Below are 21,176 nucleotides of genomic sequence, written 5' to 3'. Positions count from 1 at the left end.
TGTGGCATATCTTTTATACTTTTCCTTCCTTGGGTCTTCAAGCATTTCATCAGAGATTTTTCTTTTCCACGGGATTTTCTCAGCAACCAGTGGCTTACCTGGATGATAAAATTTGAATTTTAATAGGTCTATATAAATTTATGAAAGTCATTTGGAAATCCTCAAATTTTTAGCCCTGAAATCCACTACTGTTAAATATTAGCAGAAAACACATTAAAATAAATGCTCAGTTATCACTATTGTTTAATAGAATGTTTTCAGTAATATACAAACCTTCATACATTTTCTTAGGCACATTGAAGTTCTGTAGATTTTCTGTACATCCTTTCATTACAGAAATCTCCCCCTTTTCGATGAATGCTGCCACCATCAACAAAAAAGCTCCAATATGCTTGCATGTCCCATGGGGCCCTTTCCCAGCTGGGCACTCACAATGTGAATTTAAGGGTTCCCCATGGGTTTTTCCGAGCCTAATCTTAAAATTATATGAAACCTGTGAGACAAAAAAAGAAGTGTTAAATAAAAAAAAATATGGTAAGACTAGGTAAAGGCAGGGACTTATATTATATATGTCCCTGGTAAAGGTAACAATTTTCTTTTTAATTTTTATTGCATGTATAAGACTTTTGTATATTATTTATTAAGTTTGCACTAGATGCACAACTAATTATGAATGGTGCTGACTATTTTTAGTCTTTATTTACTGAGAAAGAGAGTAAATCATTGTAATACAGATTCAATACTGATCAGATTTGAAGTAGTCAATTAAGGAAAAAATAAAACCTTTTGTTTCATAGCTGCACCAACTATTCCAGACAGGTACACATCATCCAAGACGCACACACTGCAGGCTAAAATTCTGTTACCCTTCAAAAGATCTTTTCCTTTCTCCAGGGCCTTAATATCTGATGTCATTTGTGTATCTTCTAATAAGTAAAAATTATAATATTATTTTTAACATTGTCAATAAAAAACCTAATATCATATTAACAGATTGCTTCATTAAAGAAGTTACCTGCCATTCTGTACAAGAAATAGTTTTCAATCTGGGTAACTGATAATTTTGGAAATAGTAGTCTGTGTTCTTGTCGCAAGTGCTGGAAGACGCATGTAGGCCAAAACACATCTACTTGTTCGGGTATTACAACAGGTCTTGTCTAAAATTCTTGTTCCGGTCGTATGCTTCAAGCCTGCATTATTGAGTATTGAAAAGAGTGTAAGCGAAACTGAATCATCTTCATTATCACTAAATAAACCAGGGGAAAATGTCTTTGACTTTGCGCGAGTGCTATATTAACACAGGTCGACTAACTGAGTAACTTGGTATGCAACAACATTGTTTTTGTATGGTGAAGGTTTATTTCGACCTGTAATATTATTTTTCAGTTATAAATATATCATATCTTTGAAAAAAAATACTCTTACCTTTCAATTAAATCAATCTTTCTCCCAGTAGTCACGGCGCCTCTTTGTGAAAGTTTGCATTTTAATCGCGGTACCGTCCAGTGTTTGTAATTATCCGCCATGTTAGTTTTTTATACCCCTTAGAACTCGCGCGCCACCTAGCGAGTAATGACGACGGCGTTAACTATTTAACCTTTACTAAACAGTTCTAATAGATGTAATAAGAATATAAAGTCCGCCGACAACCTGTATTATACGTAATAACTCTCCACGTGCCCCTGTGCTAAAAATAGTGCCAAGCAACTTTTAATACAATAAATAATAATAAAAAAAAAACAGGGCGGAAACTAAAGTGTTACAGACAGACAGAAATACAGACGGACGGACAGACAGACCCAAATTAATATCCCCCACTTTCAGTGAAAGCGGGGGACATAAAGGATTCAAGTAAAAATGGTAAAGTTGAAAGTTTGGAAGATGAAACCCCTGAATGCTGAAAGAAAACATGTCGACCAAGTGAGCACTGAAAGTATCGCCAGTGAAAACAAACACGGAAACTGTAGAAGTAAAGGAACATGTAGCAAGAATAAAAATTACTTCTGGAATACGATATCAGGTGGACGAGTATGTTGCAAAATACAACAATATATCTTACAATGGAAAATTTTTTACAATTGGACAAGGATGAAAAAAGAAGTGGAAATTTCTTTTATGGTCAAGAAATTACCAAAGGCCAATATAAAACTGACAATATTTTAGGAAAATGAAACTGTAGAATATTCGGCTAGAGAAGAATGCACAGAGTAATGTTTTTGTTCTTCATGCATTATGTAACATATGATTATTTGATATGCTTATTTGATTGGGTTCGAGACACAATATATCATTATTATTATTAAAATTGTTAAACTAAGAACACACGTGTTGTCCCTAGTTTAGGTTTCAGGCGTAATAGGCGGACATTGCATGGTGTCAGAAGTTCTAGATGAAATATGGAGATAACGAACAGTATTCAAGCTCAAAGTCTATTAAAACAATGCAAATCGGGAGCACCGTCACGGTAGCTCAATCGGTAGAGCACTCGCTCCGTGATCGGAAGTTCGTTTGTTCGAATCATGTACGGCCGCAATTGACCTAAGTCGATAAAAAATAGGTAGCAACTGTTCCTTCGCCAAGCGCTCGGCACTTTGAAGTGAAAGTTGCGGGTCTTTCGGATGAGACCTTAAAAATCGAGACCCCATGTCACGGCAGGCGTTGGCACGATAAAGAACCCTCACTGCTCAATGGCCCTAATTGCCGAGTATAGGTCTAAATTTGAAGCCCTTCACCGGTATATGGTGATGTCTCTATATGAGTGAAAAATTCTCGAATGGGACGTAAAACAACATGCAATCAATCAATCAACCAAATCAATTGATTGATTGGAGCAGAGCGTACACGGACCTCCAAAAACATTAAAGGTGGGATCAGGTGACATGGAGGAGTGAGCATCCCCTGCCGATCGGTCACGTCCGCCGTGTGCTCCTTGTCATGATCGGTAAATAGAGACTATTGATATTCTTAATTCATCAACTTGTTTGTCAATAACTTACCTCGTTTTAGAAATTCCTCATAGGTAGAGCATGCTCTTGCTTATCGAATCAACTGAGAGATATATTCCCGATAGGCAGGTGATACGGGTATATTGCTGCATAAGTAAGGGAAGTTGACGATTGAAAAGTAAAAGTCAATCAGGACCTTTCGCATAAGTTAATTGCCGTTTCCAAGAGAAACGAATGTTAGAATTTTCAAAAAACCTCGGATTTTCAGGTCAGTGTATGTGAAATTTCAAGATGGCCGCCGCTGCACAGTTCGACCCGCCGCGCTTAGACTGGGAAGCACTAGACATGTATCAAGAATTCTGTCGCTTTAAACAGCACATACAGTTTGTATTTAAAAGACCACTTACATCTGCTAAAGTCAAAGACCGAGCAGGATGGCTAGGAATCTGGGTCGGTAAACAAGGACGTGAAGTATACAAAACATTTGAGAGGGACTCCGGGGACGAGGAAAAACCCGACAAAATTCTCGACAAATTCGAGGCATATGTCCGCCCAAGGATAAATAAACGAGCAGCCTGATTCAAAGTGAAACGGAGAAAACAAGGTGAGAGTGAGCCATTTGTTAGAGACTTAAAGCTTATCATTGTGAATATGCAAACCCAGACGACGTCCTGATAGACGCCATAATAGGAGGAGTCAGACGTGAAGGTACAAGACTTTGGGATTAAGGTAGTGATCTTACACCTGCAAAAGCTCTCACTATTGTTCGTCAGTATGAAAACGTGAAAACTCGCAGAAACAGCTTAAACTTATTCGAGGATGTGAGGATCAGACAGCTACTCAACAGGTCTCACAAGGTATACGCTGTACAGAAAAAGGCGTATAAGCATAAACCTCGTCACAAAACAACAAGACACAAGAGACAGCCTTACAAACCGAAAGCAAAACATGAAAAGTGTAATAGATGTGGGCTTGACCCAACAGAAGGCCATGCAAAATCAGGTCAGTGTCCGGCAATCGGATCAACGTGCAAATACTGCCACAAGAAGGACCACTGGATAGCCGTGTGCCGAAAACGTACAAAAGGAGTTAACGCACTACAGGAGACAGATAGTGAAACCAATTCTTCAGATGAAGATGTACTTCCAATATACAGTGCACAACCTGACAGTTCTATAGCTAATGACAATTGGGTAGTAAAAGCAACCATTAACACCAAACCTGTTAAATTCAGGATAGACACTGGGGCAAAGTCTTCAATTATTGTGAAATCAGTGTTCGACTCTCTTGGATATCACAAGAGCACAAAAGTTCTCAAATCCTACATGAATCTTAGGATCCGTCCTAGTTATACAGTGTTAACCTTCCAATCAAACATAAGGAAAAACAAGTGAATGCACAATTCGAAATTGTAGAGTTGGAGCAAGAGAACATTATCAGTGGTGATGTCGCAGAAAAACTAAATCTGATTGGAAGAAAACAGAAACTAGATAACAGAATTGATAATCAACCAGAATCCAAGTTCAAAGACTTTCCCGAGCTCATTAAAACGTCAGGAACCCTGCCTGGAGAACACAACATTGAAATAGATCCAGACGCCGAGGGAGTCATACATGCACCTCGTAGACAGCCCGCATCTTTTAAACCAAGGATCATCGAAAAGCTTTTAAAGAGGATGGAACAGAACGGCTATATTACGAAAGTACATACCCCAGCTGAATGGATCAGTTCAATTGTCGTATCCATAAGGAACGATAAGATTCGAATCTGTCTGGACCCATCCGACCTGAACAAAGTTGTGAAGAGAGCTCACCACCCTATGAAAACAGTCGAGGATATCGTTTCAAACATACCAAATGCCCGTGTTTTCTCCAAGCTAGATGCTAAGTCAGGATTCCCCCAAATTAAGCTGAATGAGAAATCATCACACCTAACAACCGTCAATGCTCCAAAAGGAAGGTACAGATGGCCGTGTCTTCCATTTGGCATTAAATAAGGTCCTGAAATCTTTCAACATAGCATGTATCAGATGCTTGAAGGGATAGAATGTGCAGGAACAGTGATGGATGACATACTTACAGGAGGAAGAGATTTAGAACAGCATGATCAGGTACTCAGAAGAGTGATTGAGAGAGCTACACAGTATAACCTCAAGCTTATTATGACAAATGTGAAATCAGACAGCCGCAGGTCTGTAGGACACTTGATTACTGAGAATGACATTAAACCAGACCCGGCCAAAGTCCGAGCTCTAGTTGACCTGCCAAGGCCAAAGGATAAGGAAGGAATGAGACGTTTCTTAGGACTGGTTCAGTATTTAGCCAAATTTATACCAAATTTGAGTCAAGTTTATGCACCACTCAGAGTACTAGTGAAGTCAGAAACAGAATTTATGTGGCATCATGAGCAAGAAAACTGCTTCAATGAACTCAGAAGACTTTGTAGTAGACAACCGGTGCTTCAAGAAGCCAGTGGAGATTCAATGCGGTGCATCAAAGGCTGGACTTTGAGCAGTCCTAATCCAAGGAGGACGCCCGGTCGCATATTCATCTCGCTCGCTCACAGACAGAGAGAAGCGCTATGCGCATATAGAGAAAGAGATCCTGCCCATTGTCCTTGCAGGAACAAAATCCCATTGTTATATATTTGGAAAAGAAACAGTTGTCTACAATTACCATAAGCCACTGGGAATGATCTTCGAAAGAATATGACAGTACAGGGCTCTAATTGGCGACTAATTTAGTCGCCATGGCGCCTCAAATTTTTGATTGCGGCCTAATTTTTTTCAATAAGTAGCCAAATTGGCGACCATTTTAAATTGATGGAATTCCGGAAATTTTCACATTTTTAACAATTTTTCTGAAAAAAAGAAAAGAAATTTAAAACTAGAGGAAATTATTTTTAGCAATGGACATGTCATGTTTTCTTAGGCACGTCATGGGTCCCTATATTCTATTTACTTTTAAAGTTAGCGCCTCAGAAAAATTGCCTGGCTACTAGAAATTGGCATTGGCGACTAAATTTTTTTGATAAGGCGCCAGCTGGCGTCTAAATTTTAGAGGCCTGCAGTAGCTGATGCTCTTTCCAGAGAGTACTTACCTGAGAATGATCCAGAGTTGGAGATTCTTGAAAACATCCGTATGTTAGATGTCACTCCAGATCGCTTCTTAGACATAGTCCATCGTACCAGAATAGAATTCTAAGAGCTTTGTAGCATGATGGTCATGGATGGCCAAATATTAAATGAGACAGCTCTCAGTGTCAGAGAGTACTGGGATTCTAGAGATTGTTATCAGTCAGTGACTGTCACAGATGGCATAGTCTACAAAGGATTGAAGATCGTTATACTTCCAAGTCGACGAAGCCACATGCTGAAACTAATGTATGAGTCAAGTGCAAACAGAGAGCAAGAAAGGTCATGTATTGGCCCGCCATGAATACAGCCATAGAAGAGGAAGTCAGGAACTGTTCAAAATGTGCCATTTACCAGAACAAACAGAGTCGTGATCCATTTAAGCCAACAAATACTCCTGATATTCCTTATGGGGAAGTTTGGTGTGATTTGTTCGACTTTAAACAGATGAAGTATCTTAATATCTTGATAGTTGACTACCATTCCAGATACTTTGACGCAATTAAGGACAGACGATACGTTCCTCAATAATATATAATTTTTTCTAAGAATTTATCATTGAAGTATTGCTACTTTAACATGTTTACTCACAAAAAATTGAGGTACCTTGCCAGGCATTTGTGCAAGATACCAGAGGATGTTATTTCCTATAAAATCCATTAGGAAAAAACTTAATTTGCCAATATCACATTTTTTTAGTGTTTCATTTTTTTTTTAAAGACAAATAGAAACAAGTTTAGAAATCAGAAGGTAATTAAAATTTGGAATATTTTCCATACAATACGAAGATATACAAAACCGATAATTCAGGAACGTATCGTCTGACCTTAAACTGAAATCCACAACAACATCAGCAGTAGTCAATGCTATGAAAGCTACCTTTAGCTGTCTTGGGATTCCAATGAAACTACTGTCCGACAATGAGCCTCCATTTACTTCACGAGAATTCCATTTGTTTTGTGACCAGTACGGAACACCACATCAAGTCCGCATTTCCAAATGGAGAAGCATAAAGAGCAATACAGACAGTCAAACTATGGAGAAAGTCAGCTGATAAATATTTCAGCTTGTTGACCTACCGCACAACACCGTTGGAGTCGATCAACCTATCACCGGCACAACTTGTGATGGGCCGCAGACCACGAAACAACTTGCCAACCCGAACAGAGCTGCTTAAATCCAGAAACACAGGACCTTATCTAAATCAACAAATGAAAGATATCAAGGAGAAGCAGAAGTTCTACTATGATAGGAGGCATGTGAAAGAGTTACCGTGCTTAAATTATTGGTGATCCAGTAAGAGTTGCACCCCCTGAAAACTCAAACACTAAAGGGTGGAAACCTGCAACAGTATAGTTGAGCTTCACAAACAGCCGAGATCCTACGTCGTTGAGTTTAACAACAATCAGAGGCTCAGACGTAACGGAAAACATCTCAGATGAACAAACGCTAATGCTAATCCCTGTACTAGAACTGGAACAAGAACCAGATACAGGAAGTGATTCTGAGATTGATACGCGCGAACCTCCAAACACACTGAACAAACACTCTCCCAACGCTGCCATAGTTGCGGATCCACTTAAACCAGTTGTTTCTTCTTACGGTCGTGTCGTGAAGAAACCAAACCACCTAGACCTCTGATCTGTTGTGTACTGACATTTGTGAACTCAGTAAATAGGCTTATTTCATGCAATTGATTATTTTAATTATTCCCGAAGTTGTCTTATTGAATATTGCTAATTAACGGAATGCCTAAATTGACGAGTCAAAACTTACTTCATTTCATTTCATGTTTATATTTGCATTGAATTTTGATTTCATATTGATTTATATTTCTGTAACGAACTAAATTTTGCCCTTCAGATACCCCTATCGTGTGATAATAAATATTGGTCCTTATCCTGTGGGGAGCCCTTCGATTAGCAATTTTTTCTACATGAGAGCTCGTGTTCGGGTAGTACCCGGGAAGTTACAGCCACGATTAGACATGTTTGGCTTGTTCCGAAGTAGCCGGGGCGGGTGCTCAAAAGTACATCAGGTATTTACGGAAATGAAAATGTTAATTTGTAAAATATGTTTATATAGTTAGAATCTACACATTTAGTATGGTTGTCTTTTTACTATTTTTACCCAGGGTCCTATTTCCTTGGGTTTTCGTCCCGTTTCTTAAATGACATAGGTCTTGGGCGGGGTACTTGAATTACTGATACAATAGCCAGTCCAGGGCGAGAGAGAGTGTCTTGGTTATGCAGTTACAATAGCCAGTCCAGGGCGAGAGAGAGAGTCTTGGTTATGCAGTTACAACAGCACAAGATACGGCAGCCCCGACAGACAACTCGGGACCAGCATCTAAAAGGCATGTGTTTAAATCTAAAAGTTAGCCTATGTGTTTAAATTCATATTGGAGAAAGAATTCAACTCTTTGAAAATATGTCAATTAAACCCAAAGATAATCCAAACAGCATTGTGAAAGTTCAGAAAACAGTGAATTATGTATTAGTTGTGAATTTATATTCAATTTCATTTGTGAAAATACATGTACGTGAGAGGAAATTCTACAGAAAAAATTATGAAAATGTTAAACGGAGGTGCTGTAATCAGTTAACCACACTTTCAGGACACTTCCCAGGACGGTCTGCAGATAGACATTTCATTTCTATTATTTTTATTTGTTTTTGTTGTAAAAAATTTACTTTTGTTATTAAATTTTGTTAAAATTTCGTTTTTGTTGTTTCCTTGATTTATTCGGGTTCTAAAGGTGTATCACTCACATCTCAACACTTTCTAAAGAAAGGGAGATGTAAAATATGACTATTTGATATGCTAATTTGATCGGGTTAGTGATACAATATATTATTATTATTAAAGTTGTTAAACTAAGAACACACGTGTTGTCCCTAGTTAGGTTTCGGGCATAACAGTCTGGCATTAGACATTATACGAGAGTTGTCCGGTAAAATCTTGGAGAAGTCGTCTAGAGCGAAAAAACATTTCGTTCTAAAATTTTCACTACACTTTATTACATTTTTCATCAATATACATAGCAAATTTCAAATGGATACATACTCAAATATATACGTATAAAATTTGCGAATAAACTACAAAAAGCCTGCAACAGTTCATACTTACTCCTTAAGTATTACCCTTGGTATGAGATGATGTCCGTAAACTATATTTAGATTTTAAGGATAAATAGCACAAACAAACTTTTTAGAAATCAACAAAATTTCTGATAGATTTATATTCAAATAAGTAAGCTGAATAATGTTTACCAGGTAAAGTGAGAGAACTTTATAAGATTTTGTCGAAATGTTAAAATTATATGCAAATTTTGTAAAGAATTATATAGAAAAAAAATAAAGTCGCACATTTAAGCACAGAAAATATACGATTTCTTTATATTTTAGGGATTTATTATTTATGTCATTTCTATTCAAAATCGGTCAAAAAATATATATCGATCCAGGCCTCAAATTTTTGTTTGTGTTATGTGTCCTTAATGGCGTAGTAATTATCGTAAATTTAATTAAAAGTATACTTTTGTTATCGATAAGCAGCCATGAAATAGCAAAAAAGAGACTACGGTGGTGGTTGCGGTTGGTGGTTTTAAGTTACAGGCTCCGTGTAGTTAAAACAACTAAAGATGTCGAAGTCAAAAACAATTATAGGTTGTTCTTCGTCATAGTCGTACATGTATATAAATGACATCTATTAAAAGAGAGAATGTTATGTTATTAAATTTAAGAGAGAAAACTTGTACATAGAAGTTTTCCTTACAGAAACACACTTCAATCTATTCTCTGCAAGAGGAATAGCATATTTAACTGGAAATTGTAATACTCTTGATGTTATTTCCTTAGGCTAGTTAACAATTGATGCAGTAGTATTATAACACTGATGTCAATCTATTAATTTTGAATTTAAGTTTTAGAATCAAAATCCCATCTGCATCACAAGTCTAAAAAATAAAAAATAGGAGTCTATTGTGTATCCATAGGAACCGGGTAGAACCCCCCCCCCCCCCCGAATAATTTTGCCGATATATATAGTACACTATAGAAAACATAGCTAATTTATGGTTCATAAGGTCATGCAAACTGCTTATCTGCTATATAAGATACCAATACGTAAAGAAGATAATTATATAATATTTTGACGTCTTAATGCATGCTTTGTTAGATTCATTCCCAAACTTTAACCTGATGAATTTCCTTTTTTGTTCGTCAAACTTTTTTTCCGTGGAGAAGAAAATAAATAATATGTCCCCATCATCTTGGAAATAAATAATCTGTCCGTCACTGGCATGAAAACAAATAATCTTACCCGAAAAAAATTGAAAATTCTACCACAACTCCCAAGAATGATATAAACGTGTATTTCATTAAGGTCTTCCGTTTCCAACGGAAGACCTTCTACTGATTCTGATGGTTAAGATTATTCTTATTATTCTTTTTTTTTTTTTCCTAGACGCCAACTTTGAAGCTTCATATCTTCCTCATTTCTGAACGGATTTTGTTCAAATTTTCAGAGCTTTTAGACTTTACTAAACACTCTCAGAATATTGTAATACAATTCGGAAATTACCTTCTGTTCACGAGTTATTCCCCTTTGATTGAAATTTTTATGCCTCTGGTTTCCAGACAAAGGCTCTGAAACTGTAATAATTGGAGCACAAAACCCTTTGAAATTGAAAAGAAGAAGCATTGAAGTTGTGCACATCGGTTTTTGTTTTTTGCATTAAAATGGTGCTAGAGAGGGGTCAAAAGTTAGAACGCGGAAAAGAGCAAAAATTTTGACATATTTTCCTTTATATCTTTAAAACTAAAAATATTTTGTTAAAACATGTAGAATAAAAGTTGTGCATAATAGCAAGAGCTTTCATTTGATATCATTTAAAAGGGGCTGGCCCCTATAATTAGGGATCTAGAGCCCTTGAAAGTTTTCGCTTTATAACTCAGAAACGGTAAATATTTCGATATGGCTTTCGGAATTAAAGTTGTTCTTTAACACCTTATTAATCTCATACAAATGTTGTTTTGTTCGAGTATTGCGTAATATGTCGTAATATGTAGGTAAAAAGCAGGTCCCGTAAACAGGTAAGCGTTTTCAATCGGCAAGTAAATCAGAACTCTTCATGTGTATAACTTTAACAAACTTGCAATAAATTATATACCCTACTGTATTTTATGCTAATTTTCTTCTAAATAAGGTTTTAAACGTGTTCTGTGGTTCACTCATAAATTATTTTTTACAACTTTCTTTTCTTTTTTAATTTAGATTTAAAGGGAACACGTCTTCAAATAAAGGAAGGAATTAAATGTATCTATTAATTATTCAATGCTTAAAGTTTAATATTACTTATATTAAACTTTAAGCATCGAATAATTAATGAACATTAACTGTACGCATTTTACCAGTTTACGTTCTCCATGTTCACCTCGATGTTATGGTTATGTAACACAACCCGCGACCCCACGTTGCCGAGGTCACCAGTGTACCAGCCACCTGCGGTCATAAGCCATGTAAACAAAACAAACATCTGAGAAGACAAATCCATTGTGTAGAAACAACGATTAATGAAACATTATGTTTTTTTTATTTATATCGAATCTTTAAGATAACTTAATCTCATCTTTGATTTAATCTTTACGAATTTTAATCGCTTTCATCGACCTGGTCACTGTTGACACAACAATACGATTAAAAAAAATATTTCTCTATCCCGTGTTATAGTATTCTATTTCAATTGTAATTGAAAAGGTGCTACGGCAAAGAATTGTATTTAGTGATACTTGTGTAAAGTATAATTTTTACTATCAGTCTCTTGTTTCTTCATTTAATTTTTCATTTAATATTAAATAAACTATATACATAAAATAATACTTTTAAACAAACAATAATTCACGCCTTCTTACAGCAGACAGTTTATATTCCGCTCTGTCTCTGTGTTTAACTTCAAAATTTGTAACCCACTCGTCGTTCACACGTGGCCGCAGAGATTAGCGAGCCGCGGTCATATCGGTGTTAAAAATTTAATGCAATGTGTACTCATAGCGATTAATGGAAAATTGTACATGTGTTTGAAATCATTTCAAATCTTAAATATTATTTAATTTCACTCTATCTCACGCTTATTTTTATCATTATCTTATCCGCCTGTGTATTTATTCATTTTAAGTTTTATGCATTTTAATTGCCGACTTAACCACTAGGTTTGCAACAATTTATTTTTCTGTCTCATGTTTTAAACTGCATGTACACATGCATAATAATTGTAAGTGGAGGTGACGTTTTCAATTCTCGGGAAAATCGAAAATTAAATTAATCACTTCTGAGTTTGCATTATTTGCTACCAAACTTACTATTGTATTGTACAGAATGATATACTTATGCATTTCTTTTATTTCGTCGAATAAACAGAATATCCCAATACACGATTTTACGGATACATGCTTGTAAGTACATGCAGTTTTACATGGAAGAGCGCCCAAAGTAAATACATCCTGAGCTTTCAGAATATACATGCTTGTGTACAAAGCAAACGGGTAATTCACAGATAAGGAAAAACAGAAAAAAAACATATCTCCATAAATTAAATACACAATCGCAATGATGTTTTGATTGATCAGCATACGGTTTTTTATCCTGCGTCCATGCATTTCGACTATACGGAAAAAAGATCCGATTCGGTAAAATTATAGCAAACGTGGTTGAAAATTGTCGGACTTTTTATACAAATTTAAAAAAATGTGTTGGTCCTTTGAATGGCAATATATCCGAATAGTAATTAAACAGCCTATCAAATATATCACGGCGTCCATATAAGGGTGAAACTTTGTTTGGTAAATAAAGTGGTTCTTACAAATATGTCACAAATCTTAAACATCTAATTTAAATAATTATTTAATTTATCTAACAAATACTAATTTGGTTCTAAGAAAGCCACGCAGTTGTATACAAATATTCCAAAATAATCTTTCATGTTTAATGGACTGACAGGTGATCAAATTTCCTCTCATTACGATACTTTAAAGAATACAATGTTTTTCTTTAGAGCCGAAAATGTCAATCGGTTGGTTTGTTCAGGTACGTATACATATAGATGAGGGCTCGTGTTGAATTCCGAGAGATATCCACAACCTATTTTAATGTAAACCAATAATCATACGCGACATTTGTTATTCGCGAATCGTCAAATGAATGAAAAACAAGGTCTGCAACGATTAATATCTGTGACTAAGCTTTCCTATTTTATAAACTTTTTAAGGTCTTTTATTTTATTTTAAAACTTAAAAAATGTAACGATTTAATGCGTTCATTGGAGTGGTCAATTGAGCGTCGAAGTGTTTACTAATAGTTTCTTTGGGTGAGGGGAGTTACCATTTTCGGTTTTTGCATTTGATTTCCGGAATTTTGCATTGCACTTTCGACAATTAATAAATTTCACTTTTAACATTTATTATTTTCATTCCTGATTTTTGACTATATTTCCAGAATTTAATGTTAACAAAATAGATGGAATTAAAATTTTGATAGGATATAAATGGTGAATGGCTGAAAATTTATACATTTTATAATGTACATGGTACTTACGGCCTTTGAGCAATAAGGGATGGAAATCGGAGAAAATGATCAGCATTCCACAGGTGAAATGTTAACGAAAAATGTATTTTTTCTTTGTGGAAAAGAGTGAAAGAGAATAATCTAAATGTTGATACTACACTCTCTTTATTTGATACATATGTAGGTTCTGTTCTTCATTATGGATGTGAGATGTGGGGATTTCATAAAGCCCCACATGTTGAGCAAGTACATATTAACTTTTTGAAGAAAATTATGTCGCTTCGAAAATCTACAAATGACTTAATGGTTTATTTCGAATTTGCTAGATGCCCAATGTATGTTCAAAGAAAACTTCGAATTCTGAATTATTGGTGTAATTTGCTCAATACAAATAATTACATTCTGCGGACATGTTATAAACATATGTGAGTACGAAGAACAACAGGGAAATTGTACAAACTGGTTAAATGCAGTTAGAAAGCGTTTTTAAAACGCTATTTGGTTTGAGTAATAAAATCCTTTAAAAAGAATATTGATGACTACCCTAACTCATCTGGAAAATCTGCAGCAAAATTTAAAAATTCTAATGAATCGATTTCGACTTCTTTATAAAAAATTTTCCCGAACTTTTCCGTAGACCTCTGGCTTTTCCCTTTAATTCTGTAACACTCGGAACTCGAGAGTTACCCGCTAGGTGTCGTTTCTGCATCACTTCCGTATAATTTCTACTTTGATATTTCCAAATCTTACATTTCTTACGTTTGACGATGAATACTCGGATTATTGTGGAATGTATAGGCAATTAAGTAGCACGATTAAAGACAAAAAATATCTACCGAAACAAGATATAATAACATATTTTGGTGACATGTGGTAGGTATATGATATTTTAGGCCCGATATCCAAGAGAGGTCCAGTGTTAACAAAATAAATGGAAGTGATTTACCTTCTCTATTTCATAATACCGCGGGTATGATTTTTGAATAAAACGTTAATTCTACTGTAATTTTTGATTTTTCATATGGAATACATTGTAAATGTGTACTAAAAGATTAATTTATGGAAAAAGACGAATAAAAATATTCTTGGACCCCGGGGTGTGTATTGGGTGTATATTGGGGGGGGGGGGGGGTCCTGTCCACAAGCACCTGTGCAACATTCAAGCTTAAAAGACCATTCAAACAATATATACAAATTAGGAACAGTGCAAATCTTTAGAAATCAGAGGTAGAATCAAGTGCCATGGATCTGTCATGTTGTAAATTTTGAACTTACCTGTTGTCAGTAAATACAAAATTTACATGTCATGTTGTAAATTTTGTATTTACTGCCACCCGGTAAATTCAAAATTTATAGCATGAGATCACTCATGCTAGCACTTACCCCGACACGAGACCTTATACGGTCTCATCCAAAGGACCGATCTCCACGTTTTACTACTTATCCAAACTGAGCATAAAACATTCTCAATGAATTTTTAAATCATTGTGTTGAACCTAACAAATTATTCCGACTCGCTGTATGGTCTGAAAAAACATGGCTGAACTTATCCATTCAGAAACTCAGACTGGGATTGCTTTTAACCAGTGTGTGTTATGGTCGTGATGCAAGGTCATTTGGTCGAGTCAAGGTCACTGACAGAGAAACTGTAATTTCGCTACCGTATTTGTACTAGTGAAACATTGCTGGTATCATGCAGAGTGTGACATGGCCTTGACTCAAGTTCAAGGTCACTAAGGATAAGATGTTTTGACTGTATGTATGGACTAAAAGAACATGGCGTGTCACTGTGAACTTTTCAAGTCGGTAACACACAGATTGGGTTTTATGACGAGAGTGTGACATGGCTTGTCATTTGGTCATTTGGAATGTTCAAGGTCACGTACATTCCTTTACAGTTTTTCCTAGCGAAATATTGTAAGTTGCTTCCCCTTATAAGATTGCTTACATGTATAACTTTAGAATGTTGCATGACCTTGACTCAAGGTCACTTCTTCCTTCCGCAGCTCCAACGGAAGACCTATTCGTTGCTTTGCAACGAGCTCGCTCTAGTTTATAAGATATAATTCTCGGTCTGTCATTCAAAAGTGTAATCGGGTTCTTCAGAATTGATACCCTTGTTTCCACAGATTCAGCAGTCTCTTTTACGAATACAAATCCTGGTTCCTGGCTGCTGAATCGGAAGTGTAAGTACTTCCTGATACCTTTCAATGGCTTAAAATAACAGGAAAGAAATTCTTTCCAATCTCGCCATTCCCATGTAGGCGTTCCATTTTATAAGTATGGAATTGCTGTGTTAGTAGTGGAGGATTTTTGCACAACTTCAAACAGTTGATTTAGTGATTCAATATCACTGCGACGGAAAATTAAAGTTTCCGAATATGAGCAAATCCACTGTCCACTAGACATCTGTGAAAATACATAATTATTGTTCTTATATTCAATCAATATTGAAGCTAATTTTCGTCAAATATTCATAAATTGAAAGTTTGTCTATACCTTGTATGCCCCGGGATCTGCATCATTAAAGTAATTGAATCATGGAATCTTAGAAAAACCCTCCAACATAAGTAAGCCAACACAAACTGATTTTTGTTCTGCCCTGCATATTAATAATAGTGACAATTACTTTTAGGCATTTGTTCATACCAGTCGCATGGAAATTATATAAGCCATGATAATTACCAGTTATAGAATGACTTAAAGTTGTCAAAAAAAAGTTACGAAAGGATTCACATGATGATTACTTGTGCATAATGAATATTACCAGTGCAGTTATCTGCATGAAGAGAACGTGTTTTTCCCCCAAATCCGTATTCATTCAGTGCATGATCGAGCATGCTTATCACAGCATTTGGTCCGTTTGTTAAACTTCCATCCTTTCCTATTTAGTATAATGTAATTTAAAATGCAAATTACTGTATCATTTTATTGGTGTAAATTAATTTTAAAAAACCGTAAAGTTGTCGCAATGCACACACAATCTCTCTCTCTCTCATGAATTAAAAACTAAAATGACAAAATTTGATACCTATCGTTTGGTCTTCGTCAATCAAAAAATTTAACTGCATACAGGTGCTATCTATTCGCACGCCAAAAAGTTGGACACGTCGTAGGTGCAGAAAGTACGTTGGACCCATTTGTATTGCATGGTGAGGGAGTAAAATAAAACGTATAGTGGACATGTTCCAGTTGATCACTCTGTCAATTCTCCATTTCTGAAACTGCTTCCTGAATACATTTTCTGTATTGAAGTCTCTCCCGTTTGGCTGCGAGTACGTGGTCTTCAAACTCTTTGACTGCTGTCAAGTTTTCTTCTGTCCTGGCATCCGCTATTTTCTTTCGGAAACGCTCGCATCTTTGGCATACATCATCTCTTGGACTACTGATCCGTATATGTGGCACGTACTTCATCCAAACATCTTCAAAAGACGATATCTTTAAGGTTCTGGTGTTGGACTCTTGACAAGATTCAAGGTACTTCTCATGAATGGCAAGCTTTGTGTCAGATGCTGGAAGGTAGATAGATAGTATACCATCACTGCCACATGGAGCTGCTGGTTGGGCAATTCCAAATTCCTCTGAGTAATTTTCAATATACTTCACAGCATTTTCGATTTCTGCAAACTTTAATGCATGAGCTGGTTTTCGCCCTGTATTTCCATGAACACGCGCTGTTGCACCATTCTTGTTCATATGAGTGATAATGTTAGAGAGCACTTTGCTACTGAGTTCGTAAATGACTAAAAATGTTTCTCTACACACTGTCTCGCCTCGGAATCTGTAGGAATATGTCATATTGTAATTTTTGAATTTACCGGGTGGTAGTAAATACAAAAATAACAATATGACAACTATTTTTGTATTTACTACCACCCGGTAAATTCAAAAATTACAATATGACAAATATCTCATCCGTTTTCTCTTTGTTTTTCTTTGTGTAATTTGCCCCAAACCTCCCCTCTGGAGCACTCCCATCACAAACATTTCTTTCTCTGCTTTACTCATTTCCCTCATCCTGAAAATGTTTTCTCTTATTTCGACATCCGAAAACATTTGAAAACAGTTTTTCAGACAACTACATGACTTGTGCACTCTGTTAAATTGACGTCATTTCTAGGTTTGACTCTGAAACTTCATCTGTGATGCCATCCTCATGATCTAAGTTTGATCCCATTTCATCCTCCTGTAAGTTCGTAAATTCCAATATTCTTCTTTCAATTAATGCATCTGGACAAACATGTTCGTCCGATTCAGAATAAGTGTCTTCCTCCTCTGGATTTGAATGTGCGGCATTCTCCGTGAGAGTCACTTGTCCAAAATGCTCCGTAAATAATCTATCCAGCTCCTTACAAGTAACCAAAATTAAATGTAATAACTTGAAAAGCTTATTAAATAAAAGACTTGTAAATTACATATTTGAATTTTGGTAATGATATTCAATATGAATTTTATTCATGAAATAAGAAAATGAACTCTACATAATTATAAACAAATTGATCTATCTCATTTAGGTATAAATGAAAGTGTAATATCATCACCTAACTTTTATGAAAGATATTTTTTTTTAAAGTATGAATTTCCTTTTAAATGAATACAATAAAGAATATATATATCTTAAGTTGATATATTGTATTGATATATTTTCATCATTTTACCGGATTAACATTTCCTTTAAAATAAATACAATAAATTAATATATTGAATTCATACATTGTTTAATATTTCATTATTTTACCAGATTAATATTCTTTTTTTCATAATTTTTCTATTGAGGTAAAAAAAAAAAGGTATATATTTTCTATTTATTCTATTTATAAATAAATTTTTAGTCCTAAAAGCAATTCTCATTTATATTCTGTTTATTTAAATACAACTTATTTTTACCTGTTTAAAAATATAATTGGTATTAGGTACAACTTTAATAGACCTTGTAATTATGGATAGGGCTTATGTAGGCAATGTCTACATGTATGTTTATTATATAATAAAATATGTTCAAATCAAACCAACCCTAAAAAGCAAATTAAAAAATAAATAAATAAAATAAGAAGCTAGACAGACAGATACCCCTTCATGACCCCCTAAGAATCAATCGCTTATTAGAGTTATCTCTCTTATTTTCAGTAAATTTTCAAGCATCGTTTGAGTGTACCCATTCAACACTGTACCTTATGGTTTATATTTTGAATGTGTACCTAATAAAAATATACTGGTACAAGTATTAATCCGATAAACCAAAGCGTCAGGCCTAATTCTTTTAGCATTACCGGTACACTAGTACTGTAACCCCGATGAAAAGTATTATTGCAAAAAATAAACATCTGCGTATTACACAATTTCCTCAAATTTATCCTGAATTGTTTTAAAACATGTCTAGACAGATTATATAATTTATTTCTGAGTGTGCTTTGTCTTGTTTACCTCAAATTGTTCCATGATATTTCTTCAGTATGTTTACAGCAGCAGTTGCTTCATCACTGCATCTGTTTACATGTTGTCATGTATGAGATACATGTGAAACTAGCTGCAATAATGTAGCCCTCTCCGTTTTTTTAATCTGATATTTTCAGGTGAGGGCTACAATTCCACTGCATCTTTGTAATGGTGCAAATATATTTTTTAGATACGGGCGACTGCAGGCAAAATAAATTGTTTTTGCATTCAACTTACTTCCAATAAGACGGAATTTTTATTCACTATCAACATCATAGCCCTTTATACGCGAAAACCGAGTAAAATAAATCTGCGTGTTTACCAGTCGTTCTCCTCAGCAGCCATGACAGTTCTCGCGTGATGTACTGAGACTTGCGCTTGAAATTTAGAATCACTTGATAAAGTAAATGTCGGTGTTGATAAATGTTTGTGTTGTATGATATCACTAAACAACGATAAATAAAAGCATTCCATGGGATATTTTTTCATAAACAGTGAGATTTATGCTTAAAATAAGGGAAATCCTAAACGATCCGCTCCCCTAGATTCCGAATTCTCATTGGTTGTCCTAAAATAAAATCGATCAAGGTTAGTAAACATGGCGGATAATTTCAAGTTGTGATGTTGACATACACGAAAAATAACCGATATACGGATTTTCTGTATATTTTTGGATCAGTTCATGTCTTGCATAACTACATTTTATGAATTCAGATAAGATATGTTAATAAAATACCCACTTACTGATAATTTGAGCCGAAATCTGTGCGGTAATGAATCACTCCCGCACTTGCACCATTACGGAGATCCTAAGGAGCTGTAGCCCCCCCCCCCCAAAAAAAAAAAAAATCGGAGAGGACTACATTATTGCAGGTAATGTGAAACGGTCCCGGTATTATATTCCGATAACACTCGATAAAGAAAAATAACTTACAAAAGAAATTAAAAGGTACATTCGATTTTATTAATGGACATTCACGTCTAGTTTATTGGTTTAAATCCCGCATGAAACATCTAATTTACAAAAAAAAATGCACTTTGTTGTGCTAAACACCGCGGTGGAAACGATGTGAATTTAACGTCATAACTTTGTAACGTTGTTTCTCTGTTCTCTGAAAATTGTCATAAGCACCCTTTTCTCATGGGCGCAATGATATACTGTAAGAAGGGTCCACAGTCTAACAGATGAACCTGTAAAATATGACAATTTTTGGGTCCCTGACAACAAGGCAGAATATCTGTAATGTACATGTACAAAACGAGTGTAACACCATGCAAAATACATTTTTGTAGTTCTTTATTTATATGAAGCCGGTAAAATCAATCAGTAAATCATATATTAATTGTTGACATACTTTGTATATTTCACTGTAAAGCTTTCATTTGTTCCTCTCTCAGACACCTCTGCAATGGGCTCGCGTCAATATGTTTCACATAAAGTTAAAAAATATACACTAGACAAAATTGCTAACGCACCACTTATTATTCTTATTTGAGAACTGATCATTTTCCTGATTGGTACTAGTATATAAAATATGCCATCTTTTCCAAAACAGTTGGATTGACAAATGTATTGGTGTCATGTCAAGACCCTTAAAGGACCTTCTTGTCCGAAAACCAATTTCCCGACCCGCACTGCGCACCGTTTATGCCAAGATATGAAGTTGGTGATTACCGATGGTTGTCCGTGACGTTGCGACGGGAGCAGTCTCCCACTTAAAAATCAAATGATATACCCTGATTGACTACCATATCGCTTAGTAGTCATCCAGTGCCTTGGTGTCCCTACCAAATCCACCCAACTTCCGGTTGCCCCAATTTTGTGGAACAATCTTGAAGTAATTGTGTGGTGCTTACTTAATGCCGTCGATATCTATTGTAAACATTTTTATGATCATCAATTTATTTTCAACAATTTTTCACCAAAGAAATGCATAATCTTTTAATTGTTTTAATTTTTCACAAATTTCTTCAAAGCAACCCCCTGCAGACACCATACTGGCTGCCTAAGCACGCTCTTCTAGAGTCAAACGCCGCATACGGTTTAACTTTTTTTCTGAGTTTTTAATTAGTACAAACATAAAGAACACAACCACAAA

At 35.4% G+C, this 21,176-nt stretch overlaps 1 protein-coding gene and 1 pseudogene across 1 annotated transcript; one reads left to right on the top strand and one right to left on the bottom strand.

Moving 5' to 3' along the window:
- The first annotated feature begins 6,378 nt into the window (after nucleotides 1-6,378).
- LOC133182768 (uncharacterized) lies at nucleotides 6,379-7,132 on the top strand. The gene is made up of 2 exons (XM_061317615.1): nucleotides 6,379-6,530; nucleotides 6,889-7,132. Exons 1-2 carry the CDS (start codon nucleotides 6,379-6,381, stop codon nucleotides 7,130-7,132), a joined length of 396 nt encoding a protein of 131 aa, XP_061173599.1.
- Nucleotides 7,133-8,656: 1,524 nt separating this feature from the next.
- On the bottom strand, nucleotides 8,657-19,080 carry LOC133182767 (uncharacterized; annotated as a pseudogene).
- Between the last annotated feature and the right edge of the window lie 2,096 nt (nucleotides 19,081-21,176).

The sequence above is a fragment of the Saccostrea echinata genome, unplaced genomic scaffold (genome assembly GCF_033153115.1).
Source record: "Saccostrea echinata isolate AGI-Se365-2 ecotype Australia unplaced genomic scaffold, CSIRO_AGI_Sech_v1 ptg000009l, whole genome shotgun sequence".
In the NCBI taxonomy this organism is placed as follows: domain Eukaryota; kingdom Metazoa; phylum Mollusca; class Bivalvia; order Ostreida; family Ostreidae; genus Saccostrea; species Saccostrea echinata.
This window is presented reverse-complemented; position numbering and strand designations above follow the sequence as displayed.

What these genes read in the sequence shown, in the direction of transcription:
- LOC133182768 (XM_061317615.1), top strand. Translation starts at nt 6,379, where the DNA reads ATGAATACAGCCATAGAAGAGGAAGTCAGGAACTGTTCAAAATGTGCC. An exon ending in TTCGACTTTAAACAGATGAA is followed by an intron (nt 6,531 to 6,888) that starts GTATCTTAATAT and finishes CCGATAATTCAG; the next exon opens with GAACGTATCGTCTGACCTTA.